At 47.5% G+C, this 18,805-nt stretch overlaps 1 protein-coding gene across 2 annotated transcripts in view; it reads right to left on the bottom strand.

The window, feature by feature from the left end:
• Positions 1 to 18,805, bottom strand: part of LOC132338084 (uncharacterized) — a 139,524-nt gene that overhangs the window by 33,149 nt on the left and 87,570 nt on the right. The window contains exons 6-7 of one of the 2 annotated variants that reach the window (XM_059867250.1): positions 4,038 to 4,099; positions 1,513 to 1,548 (exon numbers count right to left, since the gene is read on the bottom strand). In XM_059867250.1, the coding sequence (XP_059723233.1) occupies positions 1,513 to 1,548; positions 4,038 to 4,099 (98 nt within the window). The remainder of the gene's footprint in view (positions 1 to 1,512; positions 1,549 to 4,037; positions 4,100 to 18,805) is intronic. The other variant, XR_009489357.1, reaches the window with a different exon arrangement.

Below are 18,805 nucleotides of genomic sequence, written 5' to 3'. Positions count from 1 at the left end.
CATCCTGGCTGCAAAACTCTCCTGTGGGGAGGGGAACCAGGGGTGGAAAGGGCTTCACATGCTGCTGGCAACCCCTCTGCAGGTACCCTGGTTGTCTCTCTGCAGGTCTGAGAGCAGCACAACTGAATTGAAACCAGAATAGCTGGAATCAGTTGAAAATGAAGGTTTTTTTCCCTTTCCTTGCTCTTGTGGGATTGTCCTGGGCTCTGGACACAGCCCCAGCAGAGAGCATCCTTCCTTCCCTCCACCCTGGCTGCAAAACTCTCCTGTGGGGAGGGGAACCAGGGGTGGAAAGGGCTTCACACACTGCTGGCAAACCCTCTGCAGGTACCCTGATTGTCTCTCTGCAGCTCTGAGAGCAGCACAACTGAACTGAAACCAGAACAGCTGGAATCAGCTGAAAATGAAGATTTTTTTCCCTTTCCTTGCTCTTGTGGGATTGTCCCCCAAACCCTGAAGGCTGAGCATGTAGAAGTTGGTCCCGTTTGTCAGAGCAACACCCACTGCTGCAAACGGGGAGAGGGAGAAGAGCTCCAGCCCTGCTTTGGATTAGGAAGAGACAGGAGAACTAAAAAGAGCATCTGACACCAAAATAAAACTGTTTTGGTCACTGCCATCTCTCTTATTCTAAATGAAGCAATTGTGGGCTCCGTTTGTTTTGCATTCATAATTAGCAGACGGAACAGATGGCAAAGGCGTCACTTAAAGCCACACGTCCGACAAAATAACCCAGGCTGCCAGGGCTGCTTCTCCCTGGGAACAAGGAACATTTCCCCTCTGCTTCCCCCTGAAAGGCATCCCAAAGAGAGGAGCCAGCAGGGCCTGTGTGGAGCAGGGGACTGGAGCAGAAAGGAGCCCATTGTGTGGGGAGGGTGCCGAGGGAGGGAAGGGAGGCAGCAAAAGGGACAGAAAATAGGGGTGGGAAGGAGCAGAGCGCTGCCAGCAGCACAGCCAGGGGCTCAGGGAACACTGAGCCCCTCCTGCCTTCAGCTCTGGGCTGCAGGCAGAGCTGGGAGCTCTGGGTTCCATTTCAAGGCTGGATGGGAGGTGCTGTCCGTGCAGGTGCCACTGCCGCACCTGACTCATCCTTTCAGACCTGCAGGAGGATGTTCTGGGCTCTCCTGAGGGCAAAACTCACTGGGAAAACTCACAGAGCACTGCTGCCCATCCCTGGGTGTCCTCAAGGCCACGCTGGGCCAGGCTTGGAGCAGCCTGGGGTGGTGGAAGGTGCCAGGGTGGACCTGGATGAGCTTTAAGGTCCCTTCCCACCCAAACCACCCTGGGATTCTCTAAAACAAGCAAAGCAGAGCAGTGGGGAAAGACCAAGGAAAAGAGGAGGATGTGCTGCCCCTCCAGGCTCTCAGTGCCCTCAACACCCAGCTCTCCTGACCCTCCACAGCTCCTGCTAGAGTTGTGGGCAAAGAAAGATGGAATTTTCACGTTTTCAGTGGGGAAAAAAAAGGATTTAGTGCACTGAAAATTGCCCACTGATGTGCTGCCTTTGGCACTCACCTGGCAAAGGGGAAACCTGGGCTCTGCTCCCTGCTCCTGTTTAAAAAATCAGCAATTAGAATGCATAATCAGCCCTCAAAGCTACAATCTCATTAAAAATAAGGACTGAAATTAAAGAATTCACCAGTCCAAGCCTTCCTAGGGGCACTGGGGAAGCAGGAAGGGAGAACCTGCAGTAAGAGCTGCCTCTGCCAGGACCTGGCTGTCCATGCAAAGCAGAGCAGCATTAGTGCAGCTGGAATCCAGCACTCAGACATTCCTGCAGCCTGGCTGGGGCTCAGATTTCCTGGAGGAAGGGAGGGAAGCAGAGCAGGCTGTGCCACATCTGAGGTGACCACACTGAGACACGGGAGGGAAAGGAGCTGCTCCCATCGCCTCCCACTCCTCCCTCATCCTGCCAAACCCAGCCCTGAGAGATGAATTTCCATCAAATCCCAGCATGGCTGGGCTTGGGAGGGAGCTCTGAGCTCCTCTAATTCCATGCCGTGGGCAAAATATTACAAATATTTTATTAGATTATTAGGCAGAAATTAGAATATTCTATTAGAAATATTTCTGTCCTATCAAAGGACACCTCCCACCATCCCAGGCTGCTCCAAGCCCTGTCCCTCCTGGCCTTGGGCACTTCCAGGGATCCAGGGAAGTTTCTCTGGGAAATCCATTCCATCCAAACACCACCCTATTTCCCCCTAAAATCCAATCTAAACTCACTTTGTCAGTTTTTCCCCCATCACTGTCCTATTTTGCTTTGGGAAGGCAAAAATTTTATGTTAAACCTAAAGGAAAAAAAAAAAAAAAATTGGTGTGAGGGGAAAAGATTCCTGTTTGAGGAAGATTTTTGTCTCTTATCTTCCCAATTCTCCCAGCCCGGGAACAGATTAACCCCACTGAAACCAAGGGAAGTTTTACTCTAATTCAGAATAAAACTTCTCATTTAGGCTCTGAGTTTTAATTCTAACACAAAAACTTCTAATTTGGGCATTCTAATTCAGGCTCTGAGTTCAGCAGAGTAACAGGTGACAGCAAAACCAAGCCCAGGGCCTAATCAAGGCCAAAAAAGGCATTTGGAGCTGGATTTGGGCAGGACAAAGCTGGGACGGTGATTCCAGGAGCACCCAAGGCTCACAGACCATAATATCCTGGAGACCAGGCACAGGTGCCACTCACTGGGCTGCACACTGAATATTTAACTGGCACCTGGGGACAGACCTGTGGCACCTCTTTAGGACATCCAGGAGTGGGGAAGGAGGGACAGAGCTGGGTCTCAGTGCTCACACAGAACGAAAAATCTGTTCCTTGAGACCCAAAGCAAAATGGGATTGTTCCAGGGGGATGGCTGCCAAGTGGGAGTGGGTTTAGATTGGATATTATTATTATTATTAGTATTATTATTATTATTAGTAGTAGTATGGATAATAATATGGATATTATTATGGATATTAAGAAGAAATTCTTCCCTCACAGTTTCAAACCCCTGTCCCAGATTGCACAGCAGGATGTGTTCTATTCCCATCTGTGTGGCAGCTCTCTCCTGTCAAGTGGGGTTTTCCATCCTCATTACCCAACCCCAGTTTGCCCCTTTTTATCATTATTAATTAAACTTTATCATTATTAATTAAACTTCTCCCGTCCCTGCTCCTGTGTCAATGCATTTATGGCACCTTGAATAACCATCCCCTGGTCTGAGCTGCAGCTTGAATCCCCAATTTCCCACTGGAGAGATCCTCACTTGGGAGGAGATGTCTGCAGCCTCTTCCCAGCTCCCAAAACAAAGGGATGTGCACCAGCACCAAGCTTCTGGAAACTTCCACACCACAAGTGCCCCAGGTGAGTTTTCCCCATAACTTTTCCAAGCTCAGGCAAGTGGGCTGATCTTAGGAACAGCTGAGCCAGTCCCACAGCCTCTGGAAAACCAAGGTTTTTATTGATTTTTGCATCTCTAAGGACACTGGGAAGCCTCAGAACTCTGTATTTCCAGTGATTTTGACAATAAGACTCTGATACTGCTCAGGGCTTGCAAAATACAGATAAAAAAGCACCCCAATCTCAACATTAATACTTATTCTCTGATATCAAGTTGAAGTTCCTTTGGCTCACTTTCATCCTCTTCCTACAAATTCCTGCCCACATTTCTCTAGAGGGCAGAACTGGAGTCCCTTCAAAAGCACCAATAAATAAAATAATAATTAACAGGTGACTCAGATAAAGGCTTTCCATCTCAGGGCAGAGGAAAGTATTAGCTAATTCATCATGGAGTTGGCATTACCTTATCTTTTGGCACCTCCAAGAAAATGTAAATCTGAAGCGAGTTGGGGGTGGTGGTGTGTGGAAACAAAGGAAGAAGAAGCCAACAATGGTTTTGGAAATGGATGACAAAATCCAAATGTTCTGCCTGACTGCTGCTAAATTAAGCTCTGTGTTATCAGTGCAAAGATTAGGAAAAGAGAGATTTTCCTCTGAACCTCAAGTCACACTCTGGAGCTGCACAGGACATGGCAGGAGTGGAGACAAGAGGATTCACTCACCCTGAAAAGGAGTGGAAATGAAAAAGGATCTGCTCGGTCCTTGGCTCCCCCCAAACACGGCCCTGCGGAGGAAAGGAAGGAAGAAGGGGTTAATTTATTGTGTAGGAGATGAAGAAGTGATGCCCATCCTCCCCCTCACCCCAGGCTCCATCCAACCCACCTCTGCCTTCAGCCCTTTTGGCCCAAAATTCCCTTTTCCCCCACTTTAAGTGGGAAGGGCTGCAGTGAGATCCTGCCTTGGGCCAAACGCTGTTCTGGGAATTATTTCCATGCTAAAGCAACCAGGAAAATTTGTTTTCCCACCTTCATCTGAGGCTCCCAGCTGCTGACCAGAGATGGAAGATCATCAGCTGGAACTGTGTTTGCTCCAATTGACATTTTTTGGGGGGCTTCTTTCCCTTTCAGGGAGAGGTCACCTCCCCAAGCACAGCCCAGCCCTCGGTGCAAGCACCCATTAAAGCTCTGTCAAACTCTGCTCGAATTTAAACCATCCCAGCTGGCACTTCTACCCCAAACCCGGCCGAGGGAAGTGATTCCACACGTTCCTTCCTCCACTCCAATTAAGAAAGATTCAGCTCAGCCCCATGACAAACGTTTTGCAACCACCTGTGGGTGTTTATGGGATCAAAGGAGCTGCATTCCTTCCTGCCCAGGCACAGATCCCTTCCCTCCTGCTGGAGGAGGCAGTGCCACGGATGGGCACGTTGCTCCTCCACAAAAAGCCAGTTTATTCCCAAAGAACTGGGAATTAGGGAAGTTGAAAGGCTCCCTCAAAGTGTTTTTGTCTTTAATTCAACATATTCTGACCTCCAACAACCTCCCGGGTGACATCCAAGTCTACAAAGCAGAAGGGATGAAGGCAACTGGCAGCTCCAGGAAACCATGATATTCCACAAATCCAGCTTCAATTGGAGCTGGATTTGTGGAATCAATTCCTGATCAATGAGTCAAAAAGTTGATTTATTCCTAATCAATGCTCAGGCACAGCACAGAGCCCACAGAGCTTCTGCAATCCATCCAAATCAAAACTTATTCCTTCCTCTCTTCCCTTCTGTTTTCTTTTTGCCCCCAAAATGATGTGAAATTCAGCATGTTCTCATCAATTGCACAAAAAGCCACCAGGACCTGGCTTTAGCTGCATCAAAGTCCAGCAGAGGCTGCATTTTCTCCCCCAACTCATCCAGCCACAAAGATTTACAAATATGGCAAAGGGGAGCAAAACATTTTTGGATCCCTACAGAAAAGAAGATGCAGGATTTTTTTTTTCCCCATTAATTTCAAGAATGAAGTCAAGATTTTTATTTTATTTTTTTTCCTTTTTCTTTTTTTGGTGAACGTGGCTGGTTATTTGACGAGTGAAGCATTAGATTTGCGAGTTGTTCTGCAAGCCAAAACACGCTCCCTTTTCATTCATAACACTGAGCTGCTCGGCGTTAAACAGCCGATTATCATGAATGAAGTGGGTGTAACTTCCTTGAAATCCTCCAAAGACCTGTCAAAGCACAGCTACCGCAGCTCGCTTTTCTCCTTGAAGCACACACATCATTGCTTTAATTGTTCCCCTATCCCCCAAATGTGTTCCGTTCAAAGTGAGGTTTTTTGGGGTTTTTTTTGGTTTTTTTTGTTGGGGAGGAGAAAAAGGAGAAGGGTGGGGAATGATGCCTCGGGATAAGAGAGGGAAAGTGGGGCTGTGTCTCTGCCGTCGAATTTTGATTTTCTTGTGGGGATCTAAATTAAGCTTCATCCGTTTAAAAGTGTGGCAGACAAAACCTCACAAATCAAAGCCCTGGCCTGTTTTGCATGGATAATCAAGAGCCTCTGGCTCTTTTTCCAAGAGGAAACGTTTAACCCTCAAGAGAAGAGGACTCTGTGGTTGAAGTGCTGGCCAAGCACTTCGAAAATTTCAATTTGACTCCAGGTCTGCCATTCTCCACCTCCTTCCCAAGACTTTTTTGCCCCGCTGTTGCCACTTTGATGTTTGCAAACTGGGATGGTCTGAGCCAAGAGGCTGAAAACCTGCACTGATAAAAACGCTTTTAATCGAGGTTTAATTACAGATCTTTCCTAGGATGAGCATTATCCCAAAGAAAGACCTGCAGCATCTCAACCATTCCTCTTATCCCTCTTATCATCCCCACATTCCTCTTATTCCTCTCATTTTTCTTTAGGACACCAATCTCGGCCAGCAAAAATTGTGATCTCACCACTGACCCACCAAATATTTCACCCTCTTGCTAAACACCGTTACAGCCTGGAAAGCTCCAGAAAAGCCACTAAAACAACCCCAAACCCACGAGGACTGACACACTTAACGAGGTTTAGTCTCAGGAAACGCCGGGGAAAGTGGCACCAGGGAAAACGATTAAAATTTTCCTATTTCAGCTCAGACTCTCTGCTAAATGTCATTATCTCACCCACAAGCAAAACATCAACAACAAATCTTGATGGTGCTTTCCTGACAGCAGCTTTTGCACATCCCTTCACAGCTCTAACACTAACAAAGGCTGGTGCTTGGTGGGGGAAAAAACATAAATATTTGTCCAGCGTCTTGGAAAACTCCAAACTTGTCATGTATTGCAGCCAGCTCCAGAGACAGGAACTTCCCACCTGCTCCTGATTTTTATCCCAAAGGGGTGGTGCCCACCTGGGAGCACCCACCTTTGACTGGACACTGGATCCCACTGAAAATTCCAGTGAAAAAACCTGGATCCTCCACCAGCTCCACCTTATAAAAATCCCCATTTCTCCCTCACCCAGATCCCCAGGGATTTCCCTGCTCCCATGGAAGCCAGGGGGAATTCTGAGGCTGGTTTCAAAGGCAGTGAGAGCCGGCTGACACGCGAGCAGATCTGACAGGCTGCATTTTCCTTCTCCTGGCTATCACGGGCTGGAGGATTCACTGCTGGTTCTCTTTGGCTGCCATGCAGGGCTGCATGCAGCTGCATTGCTGTGAAATGCATCACTCCCTCTGACTCACCCTGCAAAGGACACGTTTGTAAACTGACCCAGCATTGACAAAATCCTCTCTTTCTTCACTTGGAGGAGGCGAGATGAGGCAAAGGTTCCTCGTCTGATTCATTTCCTGGGGAAATTTTTACTCCCTGCATCTTTTTTCAGTCCTTATTCAGCCAGCGAGTAGTGAAGTGATTAATACAAAATCCATGCTTGACACAGAGTGGAAGGATTCATTCAAATTCTTTTAAAATCAGCTCTTAATTAATTGCTTAGAAAAACAACCCACTGCCAAAAATGTGGGGGGTTGGTTTTCCTGCTTTTTTCTTTTTCTTTTTTTGCTTTTCCCAATTGAGAAAGCTTTTTCAGTTGAGAAACTAATTACAGGCACACAGCAAAATGCACGAAGGACAAAACCTGGCACCTTTTTGATATTCAGCCCCTCGGAAGGAAGAAATAGGAACCTGGACAGAGCTCCAGGGCAGCTCCAGCTCTGCTGCTTCTTCACTTCCATCCAGCCCTGCTCCTTTCTCCCAGCCCTGCGAGGATCAGGCACGAGCACAGGGAGCAGGAAATTCAAACTGCCAGAAATAAAAGCTAAGGCAAAGAGAGCCCTGTGGAAAGTGCTGTAAGTTTCTGGACAATTTTTATCTCCCTGATTATTCATCCCAAGGCAGTACTAACCAAGTCCAGATCGGGATGGGTTGGGAACAATCCCTGGGGCTTGCAAGGCTCTGCAGGGCTTGGCACTCGGGACCAGCCGGATTTCTCCATCCTGCCAGGGAGGGCAAGCTCAGCCTCCAGGGTTCAGGAGAAGAACGTGCCTGTCCTTTCCCTTCATTTCTTCTCCCTGCCTCTCCCTCTCTCCACGTTCTTCTCCTCTCGCCTTTTCCACGGCGAGCACTGAATGATGGGATTTTTGACATCAGAGGAAAGTCATCCCTTCTCCACTCCCCCAGCTCCTGGCTGTTTCCTCCCCAGCCACTCTGCTCCTCCGCGAGCTCCATCCCCGCTCAGGGATCAGCTGATCCCACCACGGCAGCATCCCCGAGCATCCCAAACCCTGCCCCAAGCACAGCAGCCCGATCCACTCCCCCTGGCAGCCTTTAGAGCTCGCTCCGGCTGCTCCAGAGCTGGCAAAGCTGCAGCCAAGTCATTGTTTAGGCAAGGTAAAGCGACCTCTGTTTGCTGGGACAGCTCAGCCGCCCGCAGGGAATAACTGGGCTGGAGAGAAGTGAAAATGTGGCTGGGAAAGCTCCGCGCCCGCCGCCACAATGAGCCGAATGTTCGGGCAGTTCATGCCCTCTCTCCTGCGGCTTCTCCAGCCCTTTGATTTATTATCTGCAGCCAGACAGCCAATGACCCCATCCCGCTGCAGCGAGCCAAGGACAGATGAGAGACTTGTTCAGCTCAGCGCATTTTCTGATCCCGCCAAATACCCCGTTAATTATCATAAGCTGCCAGGCACCTGCCATAAGTTGTTTATTAAAGAATAGCATTAACCAAATCGGGATTATTTTTTTTTTTTCAAACCACGCATTTCCTCCTCCAGCAGCACCAGTGAATTCCAGCTGGACCCATGTTGGGGTGCACGGCACTTTGGACCTTATTAGCACAAGAGAATTGATAGACAAAATGCCTCGGCGAAAGCGAACGGAGCTTTGAAAATCAGACCTGGATTGCAAGAAGATTCAATCAAACAGGTTTATCGGAAAAAGAAAATCCCACTAAACTCTGCAAGAAAGAGATATTGTTATATGCACAAATTTGTGTACGTGATTTTAACCTAATCATTGCAGTCCACGTTGCTAGTCTCCCTAAAATAGTACATAAGTGCTTGTGTCCCGCAATAAAATCGGATTCTGGTCACCGAGTCTCCCTCCATCGCCCACAGAGCCGGGGAAGGGCGAGCGGGGCTCGGCGGGCTCGGAGGAGCCGCGGCCGCGCTGCCCCGGGAGCGGCTCTGAGTCCCGGCGCTGCCCCGGCTTCCTCCGTGCTCCGGGGGGGCGGAGGTCGGAATTTCCTGCTGGCCCTTGGCCTTGTAAATCACCACGTCCTGCCGGAGCAGCGCTGCTGGGAGGTCAGCGAGTGGGAGAGATGGGGCTGCTGCCCGCTCCACCTGCTCGGCGGGAGGAGGGATGGGAACGCCGGCCCCACGGCACGGCAGCACCCCGAGCCTTCTTGCTCCACACGGAATTCAATGATCCGTAATTCCGTGTGCCCTGACACCTTCAGATCCCTGACAACCTCACTGCCCATCCAGCAACCCACAGACCCAAATCTCCTCGTGCATGGTCAGCACTGATACAGCTCCAGGTGATTTCTCTGCCTCCCTTCCCTGTAAATGAGAAGCCCTGGCATCAATCACACCTATGGATTTGAAGGGAAAACCAAAATGTTGGGTGGAGGTGCTGGGATAAATCCAGCCCTGTGAAAGTTTTCCCAATTGAATTCAATTTCAGTCGTAGCCAGAAAGATTTCACTGTCCCAAAGAACTCAGATATAATTCAGTAATTCATAACTCAGTGTGCTCTGACACCTTCAGATCCCTGACAACCTCAATGCCCATCCCACAACCCACAGACCCAAATCTCCTCGTGCATGGACAGCACTGATACAGCCCCAGGTGATTTCTCTGCCTCCCTTCAAGACACCCCATAAATGAGAAGAGAAGCTCTAAAACCAGCATGGCACCAATCACACCTATGGATTTGAAGGTGAAAACCAAAATGTTGGGTGGAGGTCCTGGGACAAATCCAACCCTGTGAAAGTTTTCCCAATTGAACTTTATTTCAGTTGGGGCTGCAAAGATTTCACTGTCCCAAAGATCTCCTGGATGGCCACCATCACCCTGAGAAAAGCCAATGGGTAACTGTGCCAATGGACCATGGATAATCAGGAAGGGAATGAGGCTTTTTAGCCATGTGAGGATCACCTTCCAGAGCAGACCCAAGTGGCCAAAATCAGTGTTTGAGGTAGGAAACAGTGCTGGGAAGGAAAAGGTTGCTGATGGTTCCCAGCAGAATTCCTGGCCATCCCCCAGGGCTGGTGACAATCCCAAGTTTATCCTACACCAAAATCATGTCCAGGAGGGAAACTGAGCTCAGCACACCCTGGCAGGTGTTCCTTCAGACCCCGCTCAGAGCTGACAGACAGATTTACTCCCAGGCTCACCTGGTACCTGCCCACGGTGCCCAGCTGTGATCACCCCACTCAGAAACTGTTCAATATTACACAGTGACAAAGAATCTCACACAGCAGCTCAGCAGCCCCGACCACAATGGGGTCACAATCCCCTGCCAACAAGTGGGGGGGGCTTTTCAACCTTTCTCTCCACTCCTGCACCTTTACAATGCTTTCACTTCATCCCTTCCAGCTGATTTTGCTTTAATTATTGCAAGGAAAATTGTCCCAATTTCCTGCCAGTGGAGACACAGAGATCCCCAGCCCAGGACTGCTAAAAGCATTTATGGCACCGACACTGCCTGGGGAGTTTGTGGGTGGTCAGACCTGAATGGATTTTGGCACATCCTAAAAATATTACGGTTTTTGGGAGAGATCAGTTGGTTCCTCTCAGACTTTCACGTCTTATCTGGGAGATGATGGCTCTTGGAACATCTTTTGGGCCATATCATTATCTAAGGGCATCAAAGACTTGTACAAAATAGATTTCCATGAGAAATACAAACAGGTAGAAGCACAGGGAGATTAAACCTAAGTAGGTTTTGACCAAAACCAAGATTTTTATCAGCCAGAGGCAATTCCCCCCTGCCTTCAGGCACTCCTGAAGGCCAGTGGGTGGATTTCCATCACTCAACATTTCAAAACCAAGGCTGGGTATTTTTCATGCAGACAGGGAAGTCTTTTGGCCAGCAGTGCCCAGAAGGTCAGAGCAGCCTGAGCTGAGGATCCTGGCTGGCTCCAGCTCCTCCCCAGCGCTCACCTACAGCAGCACTTGTTGTTCACAGCCAGCCTGTTTCCCCACGGATGACCAGAGCTGACCCTGCTTAGATTACAAAAGTTAAAGGGTCCAGAAGTGAGGAAAACAGGAAATCCAAACAGTGAAAATCTCAGCAATAACGTTTCCTAACAAAGACCTTCAGATCTCGCTCGGGGCCAGCAGCTGTCTTGGTGACGTCCAGAAAGGGCCATGTTCAGCGTGGTCCTTCTGCCATTTCTTTTTACCCTGTTTATTTTTCTATACTGTGACATTTTCCTCCTTTTTTTAAAGGCCTGGTCATAAATGAGGGCGCCAATCCAGACCTGAGAAAACAGACACAAATGCACACACCCCATGTGCCTCCATGGCATGGAATTTTCCCTGCAGAACATCAGGCTGTGCACCCCTTAAATCCCCTTTTGGGCCCCAAAACTGGGATTGAATCCTGCAGGGATCTGAAAGGAGATGATCCACAGCTTAATTTATTGTACCATAACCTCTGGGGCTGCCAAGTAACTCCAAACATGATCCTGGTAAGGAATTATGAGCTTCATTTTGAAGAAAAATATCATGTTTGTTTGTTTTGGTGCTTCTGCATTTTAGACCTCGCCCAAATCTCCTGACCAAATATTCTGTACAGGTCTGCCTGAGATGCTGCTGTGGGCCAAATCTGTGGGTGGCATTAACTGGCATCCCTCCTGTGCCACTGGCTCATCAGGGAAGACCTTGTCCTGGTTCTTCCCAGAGCCCGTTATGGGAATTAAAGGAGCTTGGAGAGGCGTTTTTGAGGCCTGGTTGTTTTTCATTCAAATTTGAAAATTCACCGCGGGTGGTTTTGGGGTGAAATTCGCCTTTTGCTCCCCGGCAGGGCAGGTTTTTGCCATTACACTGCCATCTAGTGCTGCGAGCTCGCAAGGGAAAAGAGCCCCGGCCTGGAGGGGCCACCGCCCGCGAGAGCCAAGCTCGGGGGCCAGGAGTAAATTAAATCCAATTAAACAAACAGGATCACCAAGTGCACGGCCACTGGTGGCCCTCGAGCACGGCACAATAACCAAACACTTCCAACAGAGGGAATGGCACAGAAGCTCGTCCATTATCCAGCTGTTCTCCATGGTGGGGCACGTTTGAAACTAAAGGTCTCCAAATCCAGCTGCTCACCTGGCACCAGGTGTTATTGCTGCCATCAACAAGAGTTTCTCCATGAGAAGAACCCTCCTGCAAGCTCCTGAATGCCTCCAGCCATGTCTTTTCCAGCTTTCCTGGATCTCTTCCTCAGCCCAGCTCCCTCCTGCCTTCAGCTCGGTTGTATCACAACATCTGGGCCAAATTTATTCGCTTTGTAATTGATTTCAGTGGTTTCCACCATGGGCTTTCTGGAGTCCCTCTCCACAGCCATCACTGTGATCAGCATCCAGAAAGGATTTTCTAAGCCAGCACGTCACAGCACTCACAGAAACCCCCCGAGGCTCAGGGCCTGGGCAGCAAAGCTCAAACTCAACATCTGAACACTCACAAAGTGACCTTTAGGAGTTAAAATCCCCAGTCCTGAGGTTTTACTCATGCAGAGGATATTTGTCCTCTGTGGAATGTGTGTCAGAGGGCGTGAAAGTGAGAGTGTCTCGAGGTTAGCGATTGTTCAGCCTCAGAGTGGATGAATCATCTGATAACACCCCAGCAACATCCTGCAGGATTGTCAGGAGCCTCCATTTCTCTATTTCTGGCACTGTGTCCCTGCTCTGCCTCATGAGCAAACATTATTTGTGCTCTGCTACGGAAACCCCAAACCAAACAGTGCTGGAGGCTCCTCCTGACGGCCCCAGCCAAAATCCCCAGCGCCTCCGTGAGCCTGCAGAGCCCAGCTGGGTGCTGGGTGCTGGTCACAGGGCTGGGATGGGTGGGTGGGTGGGTGGGTGGATGGATGGAGGGATGGATGGATGGATGGATGGATGGATGGATGGATGGATGGATGGATGGATGGATAATGTGGGTGATGGATGGATGGATGGGTGGATGGATGATGGATAGATGGATGGATGGATGATGAATGGATGGATGATGGATGGATGGATGGATGGATGGATGGATGGATGGATGGATGGATGGATGGGTGATGGGCACCTGAGCTGCTCTCCACGTGTGAGGAGCAATATTTGTGTTTCCCTGGCCACACTGAGCTCAGCTGGAATACACTGGGCACAGGTGAGGGCACACCTGGAGTGCTGTGCCCAGCCCTGGCCCCTCAGCTTGGGAAGGACCTTGGGACACTGAGCACATCCAGAGGGGACAGCGAGGCTGGAGAGGGGCTGGGAACCAAACCCTGAGAGGAGCCCTGAGGGAGCTGGGGGTGCTCAGCCTGCAGAAAAGGAGACTCAGGGCTGCCCCCATCACTCTCACAGCTCCTGAGAGGTGCCTGTGCTCAGCTGGGGCTGGGCTCTGTCTGCAGCAGCACTGACACAACCAGAGCTCACAGCCTCCAGCTGTGCCAAGGGAAATACAGGCTGGAGAGCAGGGAAAGGTTTTTACAGAAAGGTGATAAAGTTCTGGAATGTTCTGCCGGGGGAGGTGGTGGAGTCCCCATCCCTGGGTGTGTTTAACAAAGCCTGGATGTGGCACTGGGGGCCAGGGTTTAGGTGAGGGGTTGGGCTGGGCTGGACTGGGTGACCTTGAAGTGAATTCTGTCAATTCTGTGAATTCTGTGAATCAGGGATCCGGGACAAGGCTTGGGAGGCACTGGGTGCTGAGGGAACGAGCTTAGCAGTGCAGCTCAGATTCATCTTTGCCTGTTTTCCTTCTGGATGGCCACAAGAAAATAATTTAGCCTTTTCTCCCTCTTTTTTGCCTCCCCAGATCCCAAATCCACGGCTCTGCTGCTCTTTGAGCTGCACCAGGAGCACACTCAGCTTCCTTTGCCAACCTCAGCACAAACTGAGGATCTTTAAGGTCCTTCCCAGCCCAAACCACTCCACAATTCCACCCGAGGGAAGCCAAACACAGCGTGGCACAACAAACCAGATTTTGGGATTGCAGGAAAAACACCAAGGATCTGCAGCATGAAAATCCGGCTGGGATCCCAGTCTGGAAGTTTGAGCACACATTTCTAACCCCTGAACCCCACAGGTGGGGCACAGACAGGAGATCTGGCTGCTCTGGGGGGCAGATCCAGCTGCTCCATGCGTCCCTTCCTTGGGAAAGGTTTGCTGGAGGAACTCTTGGAGCAGCCACTCTGAGGGCAGAGGCCCTTCCCGAGGTGATGGCAGGATTTTGGCCTCTGGTTTGGGACTCTGCTTCCAAAACATCAACAAATGGAGCTCACATTTCAGCCATAATCCCACAAAATTCCAGGGAACAGTGGTGGAAACACCCTGGGAAAAATCAGGATCATGGCACAGCAACATTTTTGTGGGGAATAACATCAGGAAAAACCTTTAAATCCTGTAAAACTCCACTCAAAAACTTCCAAACAAATGTTTCATCCCTCATTAGAAATGACGTTTTGCTTTTTACTTCTACATAGGTTTGACTATAGCTTTACTCTTATTTTTTCATATATGGAAGACAAATCCAAAGTCAGTGCAGAACCCTTTTAATCCATCTCCAGTGAATGCCTGTTGCCTTTTAAAAATAGCCAAGATTTTGGTGAAATGGGAAATTCTAAACAAATGGATTTTTCTTAGGAAGAAAAGAAGAAAACCTTCCTTGAGAGAAAGTCTGGGCCTGTTTTTGAAAATAGTTAAATTTGAAATATTTTGCAAGAATTATCTTCTCTTTAACTCCAAACCCAAGAAGTTTCTCAAACAGCACTAAATGATCACCATTTCTATTTTCCATCTCCACTGCAAACACTTGCAGGCTTTCAAGCACTACTTGCAGTAGGAATTTCCAGGATATTCCCACTAATAAGAAGGAGATTTTTAAAACAATCCAGGGAATTTTCCACACATCTTCCATTAAAACTAAAGCACCCTTGACTGCTTTACAATCTCATGGGATTAATTTGAAGAAAGTCTATTTTAAATGAATGTAAAAGTGGGCCAGTATTAAAATGTGGGAGCTGAATCCCTTCTCAGTGCAGTGGGATCGGATGGGAATTTCCACACGTGCAGCCCCCAAAATGTGCTCTGGATTCTGAACAGAATCAAAACAATTCCATTTTCATTGAAATCATTTAATTCCGTGTCAAAACAAACTCTGAAACCAAAACCAACTCAAAAAAAAAAAAAAAAAATCAGTTTAAAGTCAAACAAGCCAGTGAGGACGTCAGCAAGGGAAGGCAGAGACGCTTTGTGAGGTCATGTTTACTATTTTGGCTTGGAACCTTTGGATCATTTGATCCCATTTTCCTGCTTTCAAATCCCAGACCTTAACCTGGCTCTGACACAGCCCCAAAATCCTGCATGACCCCAAAACCTGACACCCCCCCTGCTGCAGGCCCAGCCAGGCTGAGCATTCCTTGCTCTGAAACGAGGGGGAAAAAAAAATCCTGTCAAATTCAAAAAATATCTCCAGTGCTGCCTCCTCCTCATTTCCTGACTGCAGGCAGAGCGGAAATAGCTACATTTCCTGAGCAGGGCTGTTCTCCAGGGAATGGCAGCCTGTCTGTCTGTCTGTCTGTCTGTCTGTCTGCAGCAGGGGCTGGGCTCAGGAGAATCCCTGGATTTCCAGCAGGAGCTGGGACGATGGCACTGGGGTGCAGGGGACACCCAGGGTGCTGAGGAGGGAGATGGGAGCATAAAAATGGGCTTAGAAGGGGAAAATAGGGAAAAGAAGAGGGAGGAGGAGGAGAGTTCTCAGCAGGCAGGTCTGAGTGCAGGGAAGGCAGATGGAACTTGGTGGTCCCCCAGATTCTGTCTGGGTTCTGTGAATCCTTAGGCTGCACTCCAGATAAAGGGAATCTGTTTGCTCCTGATCCCTTTGAAGGTGGGGTTTCTATGTCCTTATTCCATATCCTGGATTTAGGGAATCTGTTTGATCCCAATTCATTTGAAACTGATGTTTCTATATCCTTATTCCACATCCCATCCTATATTTTATATCCCTATTCTATGTCCTTATTCCATATTCTGGATTTAGGGAACCTGTTTGGTCCCAATTCCTTTGAAAAGGATATTCCTATATCCTTATTCCATATATAAAGATATATTTTATATCTTTATCCAATATTCTGGATATTCCATATCTGGATATAGGCATATTCTATATATTTATTCCATATTTTGGATATTCCATACATTGGATATTCCATATCTGGATATAGGTACATTCGATATCTTTATTCAATATTCTGGATATAGGAATATATTCTATATCTTTATTCCATATTCTGGATATTCCATATCTGGATATAGGCATATTCTATATCTTTATTCCATATTCTGCATATTCCATATATTGGATATTCCATATCTGGATATAGGCATATTCTATATATTTATTCAATATTTTGGATATTCCATAGCTGGATATAGGAATATATTTTATATCTTTATTCAATATTCTGGATATTCCATATCTGGATATAAGTATATTCTCTATCTTTATTCCATATTCTGGATATTCCATATCTGGATATAGGCATATTCTATATATTTATTCAATATTTTGGATATTCCATATATTGGATATTCCATATCTGGATATAGGTATATTCTATATATTTATTCAATATTCTGGATATAGGAATATATTTTATATCTTTATTCAATATTCTGGATATTCCATATCTGGATATAAGTATATTCTCTATCTTTATTCCACATTCTGGATATTCCATATCTGGATATAGGCATATCCTATATATTTATTCAATATTTTGGATATTCCATATCTGGATATAGGATTATTCTGTATCTTTATTCCATATTCTGGCTATTCCATATCTGTATATAGGTATGTTCTATATCTTTATTCCATATTCTGGATATATATATTATGGGTATCCATTTGGGCCCTAAAAGTTGACTTTGCATTCTCAGCTCTTTGTTTTGGTGCTTTAAATCCCAAATAAAGAGATTTAGGCAGCTCTGGGGGGAAACCAACCAACCCTAAGGCAGAGGAACTGATGGACACTGCCGGTCTCAACTTGAAATTACTCAAGAAAAATCTCATTCACAGAGGCAGTTTGAGGAAAAAGAACCAGAAAATCACAGGTAAAGGGCCTGACTGCTATTCTAATTAACAAATTATCCCCAAAAATGTGACCTGAGGTCACCCCTGGCTCTGCCTGCTGGAAGCTGCCTGGACTCGACCCCTGCATCATCCCCCAGAGAGGATGGCAGCTGATAAAAGTGATAAAAGACAAAGTTTACTTGCTGAAAACATCACCTCAACCTGACCAGGATCAAACCCAATCAATCTGCTGAGCTGCCCCATTTTTCACCCACAAAACATCTTTTCTTTGGTAATTATCAATCACCCTTCTGCAGAAAGGTTCCTCCAATTTTTTTGAAACTACTCAATCCTTGGAGAGACAGATGAATTTTAATGATTGAGATTATTAACCTAAAGGTTGATCCAGACTGGGAGGAACAGAATAATTTGTTTAATCATTATTATTATTTATAATTATTTAACATAGGGGAGAAAAATATCACCTTAAATGTCATCATGATGCTTTTTTAATTGCCTCGGATGAAATTCAGAATAATCATTACTCAGTAAATGTATACAGATCTAATTTTAAATACCCCAAGATGCTGGATATTTCTCTGGAAAATGCAGAGGATGCATATTCATTCCTGGATGGGGAATTGCAAAACCAGAAAAGAATTGATCAACCACTTATTGAAAATTCATTCTTTTCCCACCTCACAGCTGGGCTGTCATTTGACATCAGGCAGAAGAAGAAGCTGAGCCAGGTAATTTTTCTTATTCCCTCATTCCAGAACTTTAGGATGTGCCCTTTAGGAGGAGGGATGGCTTGTGGCTGCCTAAAAATGTGCTTTTCATTTGGAATATTTGTATTGTGGATGGTCACCCTGAGGGATGCCCAGCACAGGGACAGCTTCCACCTGGGAGGAATATCAGAGCCCAGCCCCACATGGGGTGTGTAAAACCACAGCAAATACACAAAAATCAAAATTTCAGAGGAATTGTTGCTGCTTTAGCTTGGTTTGGTGTTTGTTGAGGGATTTTTTTGGGGCTCATGCAGCTTCTTTTTGGAGATGAACAGCATTTAAAAAAAAGAAGTTTTGGGATGGAATAGGGTGCCCAGAGGAGCTGTGGCTGCCCCTGGATCCCTGGCAGTGTCCCAGGGCAGGTTGGAGCAGCCTGGGACAGGGGAAGGTGTGGAAGGAGAAGATATTTAAGGTTCTCTCCAGCCCAAACCATTCTGGGGTTCACTGAAGGACAATCCAGCATCTCCAGGGGATGAACAGCACAAAAATGGGAAATGGGGCTGTGGGGCTGCCCTGTGCCCCACAAACACACCCTAAAGCAGGGACAGCTCCTATCCAACAGTGACATGGGAACTGGGCCCTCCCTGCCCCTCCCTGCAGGTTCTGGACTCTGGGATCAGTTTCAGAGCTCCGTTTTCCATCCCCAGGAAATGCAGGGATGGCCCAGGGCCCCTCCCTGCCAGGGAAAACACCCAGAGAACCCAAAAGATGGAAAGAGAGAACTAAAGGATCCCCCAGCCCAGTGCCAGGCCACACAGAGCTGAATTTGCTGCACTTCCAGCAGGTAACCCTGCATTTCTCCTGCTCCCACTTGATTTTCCAAAGCCCTTGGACTTCCAATCCTGCATTTTCCCTGCTCACACTTGATTTTCCAACACCCTTGGAGTTCCAACTCTCCGTTTCTCGCTGCTCACACTTGGTTTTGCAAAGCCCTTGAACTTCCAGCAGGTAACCCTGAATTTTCACTGCTCACACTTCGTTTT

This window comes from Haemorhous mexicanus, chromosome 24 (assembly GCF_027477595.1).
Source record: "Haemorhous mexicanus isolate bHaeMex1 chromosome 24, bHaeMex1.pri, whole genome shotgun sequence".
Lineage (NCBI taxonomy): Eukaryota > Metazoa > Chordata > Aves > Passeriformes > Fringillidae > Haemorhous > Haemorhous mexicanus.
Note: the sequence above shows the minus strand (reverse complement) of the source record. Positions and strands in the feature narration are given on the sequence as shown.